This window comes from Brassica napus, chromosome A7 (assembly GCF_020379485.1).
Source record: "Brassica napus cultivar Da-Ae chromosome A7, Da-Ae, whole genome shotgun sequence".
NCBI lineage: Eukaryota > Viridiplantae > Streptophyta > Magnoliopsida > Brassicales > Brassicaceae > Brassica > Brassica napus.
This window is the reverse complement of record NC_063440.1, coordinates 15,915,036-15,932,868: the sequence shown is the minus strand read 5'-3', so window position 1 is coordinate 15,932,868 and position 17,833 is coordinate 15,915,036. Positions and strand designations below refer to the sequence as shown.

At 30.2% G+C, this 17,833-nt stretch overlaps 3 protein-coding genes across 4 annotated transcripts; 2 read left to right on the top strand and 1 right to left on the bottom strand.

Annotated features, from left to right (window-relative positions):
- Positions 1–5,334: 5,334 nt before the first annotated feature.
- On the top strand, positions 5,335–6,790 carry LOC106352678 (thioredoxin H2). The gene is made up of 3 exons (XM_013792306.3): positions 5,335–5,595; positions 5,682–5,804; positions 6,492–6,790. Exons 1-3 carry the CDS (start codon positions 5,446–5,448, stop codon positions 6,621–6,623), a joined length of 405 nt encoding a protein of 134 aa, XP_013647760.2. The 5' UTR covers positions 5,335–5,445; the 3' UTR covers positions 6,624–6,790.
- Positions 6,791–8,465: 1,675 nt separating this feature from the next.
- LOC106352677 (translation factor GUF1 homolog, mitochondrial-like) lies at positions 8,466–11,179 on the top strand. Its single transcript, XM_013792305.3, has 3 exons — positions 8,466–9,001; positions 9,244–9,976; positions 10,051–11,179. Exons 1-3 carry the CDS (start codon positions 8,687–8,689, stop codon positions 10,986–10,988), a joined length of 1,986 nt encoding a protein of 661 aa, XP_013647759.1. The 5' UTR covers positions 8,466–8,686; the 3' UTR covers positions 10,989–11,179.
- A 345-nt stretch (positions 11,180–11,524) lies between these two features.
- Positions 11,525–16,237, bottom strand: LOC106356658 (transcription factor PRE1). 2 transcript variants are annotated; one of them, XM_013796395.3, is made up of 3 exons: positions 15,884–16,237; positions 15,042–15,221; positions 11,525–13,541 (listed from the first exon to the last, which is right to left on the bottom strand). In XM_013796395.3, the coding sequence occupies exons 1-2, from the start codon at positions 16,007–16,009 to the stop codon at positions 15,069–15,071; spliced, it is 279 nt and encodes a 92-aa protein (XP_013651849.1). In that variant the 5' UTR covers positions 16,010–16,237; the 3' UTR covers positions 11,525–13,541; positions 15,042–15,068. The 2 variants fall into 2 exon arrangements, with proteins under 2 accessions (XP_013651849.1, XP_013651848.1); XM_013796394.3 differs by lacking the exon at positions 11,525–13,541 and having other exon boundaries at positions 14,980–15,221; positions 15,884–16,236.
- Positions 16,238–17,833: the final 1,596 nt, after the last annotated feature.

Sequence of the window (17,833 nt, the reverse complement as noted above, 5' to 3'; positions counted from 1 at the left end):
GAATTAACAAAATGGCTGTTCCCGGATCCGGTTGATGCGTCATACTACGAACATAGTTGTTCGTCTCTGGTTATGTCCCTTGTTGATCATCAAGTGGCTTCTAAAGCCTTATAGCTTTGTCTGAAAGTGAAACTTGAAGAACCCAGAAACTTACGGTAAGACTATCGTTTCTGTTCCATTTCATTATCTAGCTTTGTGGATTTTCGTATTCATTCTTTAGGTCTAGTTCTCAAATGAGTTTTTTTTTTTTTCATAGGAAGAAACATAAAGGCTGAGAGAAGAGTAAGACTTTTTTAAACCATTCGAAAGTTCATTGAGAAAAAATACTATAATTTTTTCAAATACCAACTCATGAGATGGAATTTATTTTCATTAGATTGTAACTAGAAATCATTTTCAAATAATTCCAAATAATCCTGGGTATATTTTGTTAGATGAAATCCTAATTTTCCAATAAGGGAGGATTTGATGGAAGTTTTTAAAATGATAAGTTCAATAAGCAAGGATTTGAGGTAATTTTTATAAATACTAGATCCAATAAGGTGTGATTTAAAGAAAAAATGAAATCCTAACAAATCATCATTCCAATAAGCCCCACTTATTGTCTTTTAAATAAAACTAGAAAGTAATTTAGAAAGCAGTAAAAAGAGAATTAAATAACAATGTTTGTAGATTTAGGGTTTAAAGTTAGGAGGTGAGGTAGGTTTTTGGAATGTAAAATTTAAGATTCTAATAAATATATAAATAAATATTTAAACATATAAAAAAAGTTTAAAAATAGTTTTTTATTTTTTTGACAAAAAAAATTAGTTTCAAACATAATTTTCGATTTTCAAAAAATAAATTTATAAAAAAGTTTGAATTTGTAAAAGTATAATTTGAAAACATAAAAAAAAAGTTTAGTGGTAAAACTTTTTTTATCAATACTATTAAAAGGGAAGGAGTCCTAAAAAATCTACTTAAAACAAGTCATAGTTGGACCATTTCATTTAACTAGAATTCCTATTATTTCTCATACTACTAACTTAATTATTCTTCATTAAAAGCAAATTAGTCATAAAAAATGGTACTAACCTAATTATCTACTTATACGTTTACTATATACGCATTATTCCATCATAAATATTTTGAGCTAATATTAAATAATGTCCACCCTATATTTATATAGTATATGGTTACTTGTGATTTATTTAATAGATAATACCTTCAAAGACTATAAACAAAATATAATATCCATTGTAAAAAATATATTTTTACAGAGATGAACCATTATTTTATACTAACCTTATTAACTAAACTGATTTCATTAACCATATTATATATATGAACACTTCAACATTATCATTCACAAACTAAAAGATGTTTGTCACAACTTAATATTCCAAGTTGGTTGTATTATTTTAATACCAAACCAGTTCCTATAAAAATCCATATATATGATTATGGTCTACATAAAACCGGTTCAATCTTTCCATCTGCTATATTTTCAGAAAATGACTATTTATCTTCGGTTCTGTTAGATATTTAGTCTAACCAATTATAAATCGGTTAGTGATAACTTCTAAAACTTTGAAAACACTTTGTTATTTATTAACACTATATCGATACTTTAAAACATGTTAGCAGTAGAATTGTGTTTTAGAACAAAATTTACTTATTTTAAAACATAATATTATTTTGAAAATAGTTTTGATACTATGTGTTATATTAAACATAGTTATATATATTTGAAATAAATAATTATATACATAAATTATACTTTTGGTTAACTAAATTATTTATCAACCAAATAAAAATATTCGGGTAATTCAAGTTTTCGTGTTATCCGGTTTATAAATAGTATTTTTAGGATATATGGTTATTTAAAAATTGAATGTAATTAATATTTTTAAATATATAATTTTTATTTAAAAATTCAGGTACTCATTTGGTTCTCGGTTTGGTTTCAATTTTTCGGTCATAGATTTATGATTTGCTATATTATTTATGCAATTCAATTCAATTTTGGTTTTTCAGCTTGGTACGGTTTGGTCCGTGGTTTTGGATAAATGTGCTCAAACTTATACACTATCTTATATATAAATTCGTTTACAATATATTTAATTACAAAAACAAATCCGCGCTTTCCAAGCGCGGGTCAAAATCTAGTTTATATTATATATATAGAGAACAAGGGTATAAGAGTCTTTTGCCACTTAATGAATAATATATTTTTAAAAATGTCCATTTAGTGGTGGTAAAGATGAAAAGTGGTACCATGAAAGTGGTAAACATAAATTTTCCATTTTTTGTTACTACATTAATACATTATTTTCTAAGAAAATATTTTAATTTTTGGTAATATTTTCTATTTTTTTTCTCAACAGATCTGTTATAATTAAAATAAAATAAAATATAAAAAAAATTAAATGAATCACTAAAATCTCATACTAATAGCATATTTTTAAATAGTATATGAACTAAATGTTATTATATACTATTATATTTTTGTATTAAAAAGTTTAAACAATATATTGTTGAGAGTTTCAAAATAAATAAAAAGATAATATATAGTTGTAGATATAAAAGTTTAACCTGTGTTAATAAATTTATTTTTCAATTTAAATAAATAAAGTTTGTTAACTTATCTATTTAATATAATTTTATCATATTTAATTTATATAGCACTTCTATTTTCTATATAGAATATAATTATAGAATTTGTAAAGAATAGTATTTTTTTTTCTTGTGTTATAATAAAATTTTAGTTAACATTTATTTATAACAATATTATATTATTAATTACGAAATTAATTAATATGTTATTTTATAAAAATATTTAAAATTTTAAATAAGATTTTGTTAGATTTATTGTCAACGGATTTTGTTATAAATAAAAAAAATTATAATTGATTTATTATTAATGTAAATAATCAAATATGTCATATTAATTAATTATTTAAATAGATTTTACCATGACTTGTTAATGATAGATAAAAATAAGATCATAAATTAATAGATTAGATACCAGTACCACTAGTGCAACTTTATGTACTATGTTTCTCCTAAAGACATGCGCCTAACTTATCTTCTTTATAGGAATCGTTGTCCACTGAAAAAGTAAAATCCTATTAAACACCGAATGCTTTTTATTCTTAACATTAAAAATACGAATCTTAAGTAAGAAATGGCTCTAAATAAGATAAACAGCGGCTTTAATCTAGTGATCTCTCCATCTATAAGCGATTAATTTTTAACTTATCTATGCAAAATATTGAAGTTTTAATTTTAGTTAATGTATTTTATTTTAAAATTATAACATAAATTAAAATTTAAAAATTTGAGTGGTACAAATTTATTGGGAATTAAACAAACTAATAAATTAAAATAATATTTAATTTTTATTAATATATACAAATCTTAAAACATCAAGATTTAAAATCTAGAGAGAGTATAATATAATGTAAAAAAGATACTCACTATTGATATAATTACAGAACATATTCTTTAACTGTTTAAATCCCTTGCCAGTTCTCGAAAACAAAACAAAAACTGTTTAATTCCCACAACTTCCACCGAAATTTTTTAGTATTAATTAATTGTTGGCAGTAGTTCCTTTTGCAACTGAAATTATTAAAACCATTTATGTTGTTTTAATTGTAGCCACTCAAATTTGCTTTCCGTGATTTAAAGTTTTTGTCACTTTAGTAATGATTCAAAGTATCCACTGAAAAATTTATCCAAACATGATGCACGTAGGAAAGCATCTTATTCTAACCACTAGATAAGCAAAAGGTTTTCTTGTACTAAAGACAAGAAAGTGGCTTTAACCTAGCATAGTACAATGTAAAATAATTCATTAATTCTGAAATAATAATAATAGAAATGTTTAAACCTCCCTTTAGCTAAATACAGAGACTTTTTCTGATCAAAAGATAAATATAGAGACTTTAGTATGTAATTAACTGAAGTCTTTATTACTCCGGAGGGGGAAGGTACACTGAAATTATTAAATCCATTTGTGGTTTTAATTTTAGCGACTGAAATTTGCATTCAATGATTCAAAGTTGTTGTCACTTTAGTAATAATTCAAATTTGCAATCCATTGAAAAATTTATCCAAACATGATGCACGTACGAAAGCATCTTCATTCTAACCATTAGACAAACAAAAAGCTTTTCTTGTACTAAAGATTCCTCTGACCGATAGCAAGAAAGTGGCTTTAACCTAGTAGTACAATAATGTAAAATAATTCATTCATTTTTTAAATAATAATAGTAGAAATGTTTAAACCTCCCTTTACTATGTAATTAAAGTCTTCATTACTCCTGAGGGGCAAGGTACACTAGCTTGCCACTCTATATAACTCACTCCTGAGTCCCCTCTTTAAACTCAACAAATCAAAACACTCATATAGAGACCATATCAATATGAACAGCACCGAGAGAAAAGATGACAAAGATGAGAGTTCGACATTTTACGATACCGCGACCAAAGTCATAGGCGTGGTTGGAGCCATTGGAGCGGCCGTTAGTCTATTCTCGTGGATGACCTCAGGCTCAGATGAGAACGGCCCGAAAGAGAAGATGATGAAGGCTCCTGGTGGGAATGGTTTGATTATTCCTAGGGCACCTTTCGAAGCCAACCCGAGAGATCACTTCAAGAACCAGCGTCAGCTTAATAAGAAATGAAAAAAAAATGAGTATGTGGAGCTATTAAATATTTCCCACTTAGTATTCTATTAACTGCACAATAAACCGTTGCATATGACGGATATATGCCTTATATGTAGCATGTTATATATATGCATCTGTATAATATTGCAACTTTATTTACTGGTGTTTAATTTTAATAAGTCAGTTTATGGATGTAATATTTGCTATTTTAATATATCATGTTTAAAATTTGGTGTTTTCGGGAGCCGATTAAGAATGTTGACTGAGGCCATGAAATTTTGTTAATCAGTATAAATCATGTAATAAAACCGTAGAAGAGTGAAGATAGCATGACCAGAAGTTTGCAAATCGAAATGCGAAGGAAGCTTAAGAAGTGAATACATTATGGTGCTTGAAATTAACCTTTGCTTATCTTGTCCTCTAAGTCGTCGCTCTGGATAAACAGGATCCACATGCATTTGATTATTAAATGTTCAATTTGGATGGTGAAAGTGAATACAATAGCTGGCTCATACGATAAATACCCGAGCGGGTTTTACACCTCTATACCGAAATACCCGACCCGAACGACCCGAACGCCCACCCCTGGCTTAGAGAATAATAGAGATAGCATAAAAACGTCAGGATGTGCATCCGTGTGGAATCAAAAGTAAAAACATAAAACGGCAGGATGTGTGTGGGCATACCATCGTTGACCAGGGAAGAGAGCGTGGTTCTTAAGCGGAATAACATTCTCCGCCGCTTACTTGTTCATAAAAGACTCTTTTAGAAAGAAGAGAGAAGAGAGAAAATGGGAGGTGTATTATCATCTGTGTTAGGAGGTGGTGGTGGAGATGAAGCAGTCGCCGGGAATGAATCCGAGCAAAGTCGCGTCATGAAGTTTAGCTCATCGGCTCGGTGGCAGCTTCACTTCAACGAGATCAAAGAATCCTCGAAACTGGTACGTACCGATCCGATCAGATCCGATTCGTGTTAGATGTGAAATCGAGTTAACTGATATTGGGTTTTTGAACTGTGGGAGAGAAGCTGGTGGTTGACTTTTCAGCATCGTGGTGTGGACCTTGTAGGATGATCGAGCCTGCGTTCATCGCCATGTCTGCCAAGTTCACTGATGTTGAATTCGTCAAATTGGATGTCGATGAACTTCCCGTAAGTTTAATAAACTTTAATAGATCCATTGATAAAGTAGGTAGCTTTATAGTATAGCTGTAGATGGGATCGAGTTCTGATGATATATGATACGGGTTTGATGAAATGGGTTTACCCATCTGAACTTTATTGGTTTTGTTATGAGAAAAAAGTTTGAAACTTTACTGCATTTTGTCGTAATGTACGTACGACCAAGGTTTCAACTTTCGGTTTCTCTCGACATTTGTATCCATCATTACTGGGGTAGATCTCCATCGTTCACAGTTTCTGTGTCTGGTAAGGAGTTTTCATTTTGATCCAGTGTTGGGAAGATGAAGGTAGATATAGTTCTGATTATATAAGATATGATCTTGTGGAATTGGGTTTAGCCACCTGCTTCTTTATCCGCACTTTCTTGGTTCTGTAGTGAGATAAAGATTGAAACTTTACTGCATTTTGTTATTGTTATACTGTAATATACGACCAAGGTTTCAACTTTCTGCTCTCTGTACATTTGTATCCACCATTACTGGAATTGACCTCCAGTATTCACTGTTTTTTTTGTGTCTGGTAGATATATATATATTTTTTTGGTATGGTACATCTGCAGATCAGTCGAGTTGTTTGAGATGGATTCAGCCACATTCATTTGTGTTTTTGTTATGAGAAAAAAGGTTTAAAAACATACTACAATTTCAATGTTTTCAGGATGTGGCTAAAGAGTTCAATGTGACGGGGATGCCAACTTTTGTGCTGGTGAAAAATGGTAAAGAGATTGAAAGGATCGTTGGAGCAAGGAAAGATGAACTTGAGAAGAAAGTTCTCAAACACAGGGCATAGTAATCCATTAAGTTAACACCTCACCAATAAGCCATTGTGTAAAACCTATACTAATAAATGGTTTTGTTGATTCCTCTTTGTCCTTTCTTTGTGATTGATTGAAATGGTTTGTTGAAAATGTTTTAGACTCTTCTTTATGATGATTAAGTTTATGCATCTACTCTTGATTTGATTGTGTCATCTGAGCTCTAAATTTTGATAATACCGTTTACTCATGAAGAAAAAAGCAATACTGTAAATTGTTCTTGACAATAATATCTGAGCTACAAAATCAACATATAGCAAACCATAAGGAGAAATCTATGCACCAAGTGAAGCTTTTTTCCTTCATTATATTTTTTTTGCTCTTTGTATATGCATGATTGAGAAATTATGGAAAAATTATTTAAATCGTCAAAATTTGTCCATATGAGATTCATAACGGAAAAAGCTTCACGTGGTGCATAGAGTGCATGAAAACCTTATAGTTTTCGGAAGTTGTTTTCACTTTTCACACATATTGTTCTAAATTAACGAAGATGGTGATACAAAATCTGATAAAAAATTTGTTTGGAACAAATCAGAATTGTGGTCCGTCACCGACACTCCTCTGATTTGTTCCGGACAAATTTTTATCAAACTGCAAATTGCAACAAAGCTATTTCAATTTCCGTTATACTTAAAATATCTTGTTTGTTTTTGTTTTTATTATTTGTAAATCTTATTATTCATATTCTTCCAAATATACCACATAATCTAAGAAAAGTATCTAAACTCATACTCTTTCAACAGTCTTTGAAACAAATAATCCATAATGGTGAAAACTCATGACGTTGAAAAAGTTCCTCGATTTGAAAGTATTTGTGATAGCGCCCATGCCTGGAAAGCTGGTGGACATTCAAATATAACCTAATTACCTGATTGCAATCTTTTAGTCACCGATAGAATACCCGATATGATATGTCAAACAAAATGATGTAATTTTGGTGGGCACTTTAGTTTTTACGCAAAATCCATTAATGTTTTTGTACTTGGTCCATAAAAAGCCAATCTAGTCCTCCTATCAGATACATCTATCATATATCTCGATTTAATTGTATACTTACTTGACACTGTAAAATTTCACCTATTAGTATTTGGTTTAGATATGCGACTTATCACCCAAACTTTGATAACTTTCACATCTTCTTGATGTATGTATGCATTTAGAAAATTTATGTTCCTAGAAAAATTTACTGGATTAATGAGATTTTTAATCTTTAGTAGGTGGTTCAAACTGATTTAATGTTTTAATACTGTTGACCTCGTGTGAAGAGCAAGAATCCAAGGATTTGTCCATATTGTAGGGTTGATTATGCTCTTTTTCTAATCTTCTAATATGAAACTTTTTGTAGAGAATTTGCATTAAAAATATATAAGAATTTCAAATAATTTTGATAAAGTTATTTTATTTTATTTTAAATATCAAAAATTTGTACTTGTATTAAAATTTATATATATATACTAAAATTATTACTTTCTAAGAATAATATTTTACATTTAAAATATAATTAAATATATATGAAAATATGATTAAGTACTGTAAATAAATAAAATTATATATATATATATATACATATTATAAATATAAATATATCTATATTATTTAGAAATAAAAAAATTATGTATCATATACTAATTTTATATAATATTTTTATATATGAATCATTTACTGCGATACCAGTCACTTTATTTAACACATTTTTTAGAGCATACAACTTCTATAGTATTCTACTATCATTTTGTCATTAGTTGTACCAATCAAAGCTTGAAATGGATTTCCTTGTACATATTCTTTTGATTAGTCATTTTTAACTAGAGTTCTAGCAGAGAGCATATCCTCATCCACTCAAAAGATGGTAAATATGACTTGTGATGATCCAAAGGGTGTGACTTTATAAAATATGACTTGTTACATTAACATCTGTTTATTGTAAATCTGCAATGCCTCTAAACGGTGTCGTATAGACGATGAGTTCTCTAAACACATCTTTGTGTTGAAAGTTGAAACTCCCCAAATCTCACTGCTTCCGCAAAACCCCCAAATGGGTTCTATGTACAGAGCCTCTAAAACCCTAAAGTCATCGAGACAAGCATTCTCACTCTTGTTCAATCCAGCCAAACCCAACCGAAGAGATCCGTTACGTGTCGGATCGCAACAAGCTTACGGCTTCAGCTCAGATTCTAAGCAAAAAGAACCCGCCGTTGATCTGACACAGTTTCCTTCCGACAAGATCCGAAACTTCTCCATCATTGCTCATATCGATCATGGCAAATCTACTTTGGCCGATCGTCTCATGGAACTTACTGGCACCATCAAGAAAGGCCATGGCCAGCCTCAATATCTCGATAAATTGCAGGTACGAGAGTGAGGTTAGCTTCTTAGTTTCGGTTAAGAAATGGTTTTTAACTTTTTTTTTTTTATTTTAACTAAGAAAAACTAAGAATAGTCTCTTATATAAGAACCCCAGTCCAAAAAATGTAAAAAAAAAAAAGAAACCAAAAAATCAAATCATGAGTTAAGAACCTGGTCTTTTTCGTACAGTTAGGCTCTAGAAGAAAATGTTTCATAAAATGAAGTAGTTGTGGATGTTTGTTTTAGGTAGAGAGGGAGAGAGGAATCACTGTGAAAGCTCAAACAGCGACAATGTTCTATGAAAACAAAGTTAAAGATCAAGAAGCGAGCGGTTTTCTTCTGAACCTGATTGATACACCAGGCCATGTTGACTTTAGCTATGAGGTTTCTAGATCTTTATCCGCTTGTCAAGGAGCTCTCTTGGTCGTTGATGCGGCTCAAGGTGTTCAAGCGCAAACAGTGGCTAACTTTTACTTAGCTTTTGAAGCTAACCTCACTATTGTACCTGTTATCAACAAGATCGATCAACCAACGGCTGATCCTGACCGTGTCAAAGCTCAGTTGAAGTCCATGTTTGATCTCGACACGGATGAGGTTCTTCTAGTCTCTGCCAAAACCGGCTTGGGGCTCGAGCATGTGCTTCCCGCGGTTATAGAACGGATACCTCCTCCTCCTGGGATCAGTGACTCTCCTCTACGGATGCTTTTGTTCGATTCCTTTTTTAATGAGTACAAAGGTGTCGTCTGCTATGTCTCTGTCGTTGATGGAATGCTGAGGAAAGGAGATAAGGTCTCGTTCGCTGCCACTGGCCAGTCTTATGAAGTGTTAGATGTCGGGATCATGCACCCTGAGCTTACCTCTACGGGAATGCTTCTCACGGGACAGGTTGGTTATATAGTAACCGGCATGCGGACTACGAAAGAGGCACGTATTGGTGACACAATCTACAGAACAAAAACCACTGTGGAGCCTCTTCCAGGTACTTGTGTCTCTCCTATGCTAGTCTTGGAACTGAGAATTGAGAATATTGATGAGCTTATGGGTGGAATGTAGGTTTCAAGCCGGTGAGGCATATGGTGTTCTCAGGCGTGTATCCTGCTGATGGATCTGATTTTGAAGCACTTACTCATGCAATAGAGAAACTGACGTGTAACGATGCAAGTGTCTCGGTGGCTAAGGAAACAAGCGCAGCTCTTGGGATGGGATTCAGATGTGGCTTCCTCGGTTTGCTTCACATGGATGTATTTCATCAGCGGCTTGAACAAGAGTACGGTACACAAGTGATCTCCACGATCCCTACCGTTCCTTACACCTTCGAATACTCAGATGGGAGCAAGTTGCAAGTGCAGAATCCTGCTGCATTACCTTCAAACCCCAAATACAGAGTCACAGCTTCTTGGGAGCCAACGGTGATCGCCACAATCATCCTTCCTAGTGAGTACGTAGGAGCTGTGATCAACCTCTGCTCTGACCGAAGAGGCCAGCAGCTAGAGTACACATTTATAGACGCGCAACGTGTTTTCTTGAAGTACCAGCTACCTTTGAGGGAGATAGTTGTTGATTTCTACGATGAGTTGAAAAGCATAACATCAGGTTACGCTTCTTTCGACTACGAGGATGCAGAGTATCAGAAATCTGATCTTGTGAAGCTTGACATCCTCTTGAACGGTCAAGCAGTTGATGCGTTAGCTACTATTGTTCACAACCAGAAAGCTTACCGTGTGGGTAAAGAGCTTGTTGAGAAGCTTAAGAACTTCATAGAGAGGCAGATGTTTGAAGTGATGATACAAGCTGCTATAGGTTCAAAGATCATTGCGAGAGACACAATCTCTGCGATGAGGAAGAATGTGCTTGCGAAATGTTATGGAGGAGACATAACTAGGAAGAAGAAGCTTCTTGAGAAGCAGAAAGAAGGGAAGAAAAGGATGAAGAGAGTTGGTTCTGTTGATATACCACATGAGGCTTTTCAACAAATACTCAAAGTCTCTTAGAAGACAAAAAGACTGAAATCATATGGTACTAGTTTATTTATGCAATTCAAGATTTTTCTTTTTGGAAAATTATAAAACCGTTCAGAAGTTTCTTTTTTTTTATTCTTACAATTTCTGTAACCAAATAAACCAATAGTTGTTGTTAATGACAAACTCAACCGATGCAGCAATGGAAAATTTACTATTGTACATCTCTGGGATAGTGGCAGACTAGCAGTGGCGATTGATTGCATATTTTGTTCTAGCTTAGTTGCAAATTACAGTCGGGTAGTCTAGTCACTGGTTTACCTAACCACATCCGGTTTAGGTAAACCAGTTACTAATGACTTAATGAGTTAGTAGATTTTGACCCGCGCTTTTAAAGCGCGGGATTATTTTCACATTCCAAATTTATTTGATATAAATTTGTATTTTAATTGTATCTACACTTAGATATTACAAATGAAAAATTATATTCAATGTTTTGAAATCCGACCCGACCCGCAGTTAAATTGCCAAATTCGATGGTTCATATGTAATCCATTTTAGTTTTCAAAAAAAAAAACTGTTATTTAAAGATTCTATAAAACCCGTAACAACCGCTAAAACCCGAGATCTGGTTATCGGTTGAACTGATAGATGACCCAATATGTAATCCGGTTTGATTTATTATTATATTTAGAGTATTGTAATATATATTCATGAACGTTCAAATGAATAGTGAATATATTATGAAATTGATATTCCAATTTTAATACAATTTTAGTCCAACTAAAATTCCATCTTGTTAATGGATTAATATTTGAGTGGATGCATACTAAAAAATAAAATAGATTTGAGCATCAATAATGTGTATACGTCTATTACAAATTAATGATTTACATTTGCAAAAAAAAATATAATTGTTTATTTAGTTAGTTTACTTTTGTTATTCACATATTATTAGATACTTTTTGATGTTTTGTCTATGGCTTATTTTAAATATAAAAGTTAATTTCATTATTCGCATTAGAAATGTAAATATTTATTATTTTAATTTTGATATATATTTTTATTATATTTAGTTCTTAATTTTATAATTTATAGATATAATTATATTTTTAAGCAATTAAAATATTAACTCTTTGTAATGTAATGTTTTATGATATATTTGTGTTAATATATTTGTTCAATTGGTTTATATTTGATATATATATTACATGTTTGTTTGAGTAACCCGTAAAAAATATATTCATTAAACTATCAATAGTAACATGTTTCATCATATAATTACTATTAATATTTATTTTATAATATATATATATATATTAATACTCTAACTATAAGAATTATATTTTTATGTATTTGGCGAGGGTTTTGAACAATTTGTTTTTTTTAGCATTTGGATTAATATATAGTTGTATATATATGAATGAATAGATATATATATATATATATAATTATTTATTACATTAATAAGTAAAATATAATTGATTAGTTATTTGAATTTCGAATTAATATAAATTAAATTCATTAGTTTAAAAAATAATAGATTAGTTAGTTAGTTCCTTAGTTTTAGGTATGATGTATATTTAACAATTAAATTAGATATGAGTAGAAATAATAAAAAAATATAATTAAATATAATGGTGCAACCTAGACTATTTGTAAGTAGATAAAAATTGCTTCTGTTTTAATAGTATTGATGAGTACTCCAGTCACTGGTTTACCTTAACGGGGGTGTGGACCGATCTTAATGATGTCGTTGGTCTTGCTTTGCGTAATTGTTTAAGACAGAATTCGCTCATCTAATTAGGGCTGGGCAAAAAAAACTCGAATCCGAAGAACCAAAACGAACCTGATCCGAAAAAGTTGTGCCAAATCCAAACCAAAATTGATTAAATATTTGAGTGGGTTCAAAATTTTAGTATCTAAAAAACCGAAACTGAACCCAACTCGAACCGAAGTATTTTGGGTACTCGAATATATCCAAAAAAAGATTTTATATACCTAAATATATTAATTATTTTTACATTTAATTTATTACTTAAAAACATTCAAAATATATAAGATACTTTAAAGTTGTCCAAATACTTGAAATTATATACCAATAGTCAAAGTAAATGCCTTAAATAGTTTAAAAATGCTCAAAACACCAAAAATACTTGAAATATCTATTGATTTATATCCAAAATATTCAAACCAAACTAAATTATATGTTAAGTTTAGGTATTTTGACATATATTAAATTTATATGTAATATATTATTTTTATAGAGTTTGAGAAATTTAAAGTATATAATGAATTTTTAAAATTTTAAAATAATTTAAATAGGTAATCCGAACACGCAAAGATCCAAACCAAACTCGAACTAAAATTTAGAAATACTCGAATGGGCTGAAATCTTTAACCTCCTGAAACCGAATAGATCTGAACCGTACCGAATGGGTATCCGAACACCCACCCTTACATCTAATGTTTATAACTTTTGGTGCTTAATGGTCTGATCGAACGTTCTTGGTTCAGTACACAACACTTCCACGCTTCTCTTTATCCTCTGAACGGAAGAGAGACTGCCAACTCGTGACGGCTGATCTGATGGGGAAATAATGTAATAGTGTACATATCTAAAGGTATATGAGTGATAAACAATCAATAAAACATCATATACGTAAACATTTCCATTTTTTCCTATTTAATGTTTAATAAATAACAAAATGTAAAATATTCAATTTTTTCCTAAATGTAAAAATCTGAATTTTCACTGAATGTGACTTCCGAATTTTTCACTGTATGTAACATTTCGAATATTCAGTAGATGTAATATTTCAAATTTTCACTGTATATGGTATCAAGTCCAATCTGTAACACTAAATATGTTCCTCTCGAAGCCGACCGGATGATGATGATGTGTTTTACAAAATTCATTATATAACTAAGGGAATTGTGCCAAAATAGAATGAAAACACACTTTTTGTCCCTATAACCTTAGTTTGTGCCTATAGTATAGATTTTCTCATAATCCCAAAACAATCAATGATTAATCAAATAAAATACAATTTAAAAGTAGTTTATAAATTAAAAACGTATTAGGGATAAACATAAATAAAAATTTAAAATAAATTTTGATATAAAAAGAAATTAAAACAACAAAAGCCTCGAAAGCCCCACATGTCGTATATATAATCATCATAGAAGAAGAGTTTGTCAAAATCACAAAAAAAACAATGGAGAAATCATGTTTTGAAGAAGAAAAAAATGCTTAATTACAATTTTTTTTTTTGACAAGACAATTGCAGGTACACGTTTTAGGAAAGTAATAAGATTTCACTATAAGTTTCATAAATTTTTTGAAATTAGATATTTTTTATAAAACAGAAAATTTTAGAAAACTGAAAATCTTATATTCCTTTCTAAATTTAATAATTCTATAAGCAATTTGATTTCACTATAAGTTTCATAAAAAAATTTAAATTAGATATTTGTATAAGTAATTTAAGTTTCATAAAAATTTTAAATTAGATATTTTTTATAAAACAGAAATTTTTAGAAAACTGAAAATCTTATATTCCTTTCTAAATTTAACAATTGTATAATTAATTTTCTAAATAAAATTATATGTTAAAATAATAACATAAATCATACATTTAAAATTATATATTCAATTGTAGATATACATCTATTCGTATAAAAGTCGAAGCAAGCGAATATCCGACTCTAAATTTTGTAGTATTTGTTATGTTTTTGTTTCTAATGGATAATAAATTTTAATATTTGCTTTGCTTTGAAGACTTACTGATATCTGATTTTTTTCAAATCAAATCGAAAAAAAAAAATCAAATCAAAATTAACAGGTAATATGTCCAATCCAAACAGAAATGGTGTGCGGCTTAAATTTTGTTCAGTCTTTGTACTTCATTTTTTTTTAATTGTAACATTTTATGTTTATATTATTATCGAAATGTAGTACCATTTCCCTATAATGTAGCCAAAATGGCGGGTAAAGAAACATAAGTCAAAACGGTTCTGCTTCTAGGTCTAAAGATCATTCTCATTTCTTTTAAAAGTTCATAAAATAAAGGAAGATTAGCTTACATATATTATATGGAAACTCATAACAGATTACATGAGTAGACTTCTAATGACGGCCGCTTGAGGGCTATCTTCATCGACAGATTCGAGAAGCTGAGCCAAACGCTCGCTGAGGTTGTCAACTTCTCTGTTCAAGTTTCGTATGTAGTTGCATGTCTCTTGCAAAACTTTGGAGGCTGACACCTATTATATAATTAATCAAAAAGTGTCATGACTAACAGAAACGGCCTGAACGAAGCTATGGAAGCTTAGGCTTCCGGCCTCGATTGATTTAAGTAAATAATTGGCCACAAATTTGTAAATATCTTTTTTTTAGTCTAGTGGTTTTTTGAATTTTGAAAGCTATAAGTAGAGACGGAGGTGCAGAGTTCGATGTTCTACACTAGAATTTCTTTTAATATATATATTTTTTACATATCCCTTTTTATTAAAGGTGAATTAATAATAGACCTTGTTTTCTTTTATTGCTTCCGGTCTGAAAAAAATCCAGGGCCGGCACTGTGACTAATGTATATATATCTACATCCATGCATGTTTTGTATATGTAGATAATGTCGATGGTTTTGATGGAAATGTATGTCTATGTGGAAGGAAAATCTTGCGAGTATTGTTATGTTCTTTGATGCCCGGGGTCAAAAAGTTCCGACTTCTTTTTTTCTTTTGTTTCATTTTTGTGTCCTGTATTCTTTATATAAAACGTTTGTTTTTGATAAAAGAGGTTTAGATGAGGGATAATGTTAAATGGTCTTAAAAAATGAATATATTACTCTATCTTTTAACCCAAAAAATGAATATTTTTGACCACAAAAAAGTGAATATGTTAACGTATAATCTATGTGTGATACCTTATCGGAACGACGACGTTGGCCAATCTCCGGCAAAATCTGACGGAGCTTAGTTACAAGGTCGATGATTTGATCATCGGAGATCCTGGGAGCACTTGAAGACTGCCTTGATCTTCTGTTTGACATATTCAACAATGTAGCAAAACAACTCTTTAGTTGTTTGTTTATATATTCTGACTGGATTGTAGAATAGTTTAAGAAATTGAAAAATGAGTTACGTGGCAAGTAGGTATATAGCCTTTATGATTTGATAAGGTTTAAAGTTGAAAAGAAAAGACTAAGATGAAAAAAAGAGAGGAGGATGAATATAAGAGGGAGTGTTTTGGGGTCTTTGAATACACACTTGAAATATATAGAAACTGAGACTGTGATAAGAGAGATTTAAATAGTCCCAAAGGACCACAAGAGAGAGCAATAAACCTCGACAATGATGTCACGGGGGAAGAAAGCGATATGTTTCAATGCCACTTAAACCACAAATCTCAAAATCATTTTTGTTTCTTTTTCTATAATCACATATTTCCGAGCCTTACGTTTTCATTTCGCATCAAGTCGACTTTAACGGATCTTAGTACCAACGACAGTGTCGAAGTTTTTCCACTACATTTCAATCATCTCATACTCATAGTGTGTGTCTTAGATGATATCTATACGTTCTGAAAATTAGTTCTCTTGTTATCAGTTGCTATATTTTTCCAACTGATAACTATTTAATACTAATCAAACCCATAATCTGATTATATTCATTGGTTATAATTATGTCTTATTCTTAGGTTCACACCCTAGGATGAACTTTTAGGTTCACCAATCAATACGTTTTTGTTATTTTATATTCGATATTTTTTAAAAAATAAAACAAAATATTGTAAATTTATATTATGTTTTTAAAATAAATAAATAAATAAAAAATAGTATTAGTTAGAATTTTTTTTTTTTAAATATTTTTAACGTTTTCAGCAAAACACTAAACCCTAAACCTTAGATCATAATTCCTAAACCCTTAGGCAAATTGTAAACCCTAAACTCTAAACACTAAATCTTAAATCTTAAATCCTAAACCCTTGAGTGTTTTAATGTTTAGGGTTTAAGATTTATCCAAGGGTTTAGAGTTTATCCAAGGGTTATAAAATTTAGGATTTAGGGTTTAGTGTTTTGCTGACGATGTTAAAAATATTTTTTTAAAAAAATATTTTTTTGTAACTACTATTAATTTTTTTTTACTTTTTTATTTTAAAAACATAATATAATCTGACAATATTTTGTTTCTTTTTAAAAAAAAAATTCAAATATGAAATAACGAAATCCTATTGGTTGGTAAATCTAAAGATTCATCCTAAAGCGTGAACTCAAGAATAACTCTTATATTATATCAAAAACTACTAATTGCAAATGTTTAGTGCATCTACAGTGTATTACTCTATTGTTCTCTAAAAATGAGTAATTTCAAAATTAAACTACACATTATTCTAATTCCACTAATTTAGGTATAAAAATTGAGTAATGTGTATGATTAGTCTACTTCGGAGTAAATTTTATTTTTATTCCATTGCAAAATGGAAAATGAAAATTGAAATGAAGTTGGAAATGCTTTTAGTCGTTGTTAGAAGTTTTACAATGAAATTATATAAGAAAACATTATATGAATGTTAGTTCGAGATTCTTAGTTCTTATACTAATATAGTTTCCTATATATGATAAATAAATAAGTGGGGTCCTAAAAAGGTTGTAATATTTAAAATGTGTTGAATAATTGAAGGAGATTTTGAATAGTTAAATAAATAAAACGAAGAGTTCCCAGAGATGGGTTGATGAACGTCAAGGGGTTTTAAGATAAGTGTTTCATGTTGATCTAACATTGTGGCCCAGCATCTGCGATGTCACAATAAAGCAAATACCATGTGATGACATGACTTTTCATTTCATTTCATTTCATTTAAAATTTTCATAGCA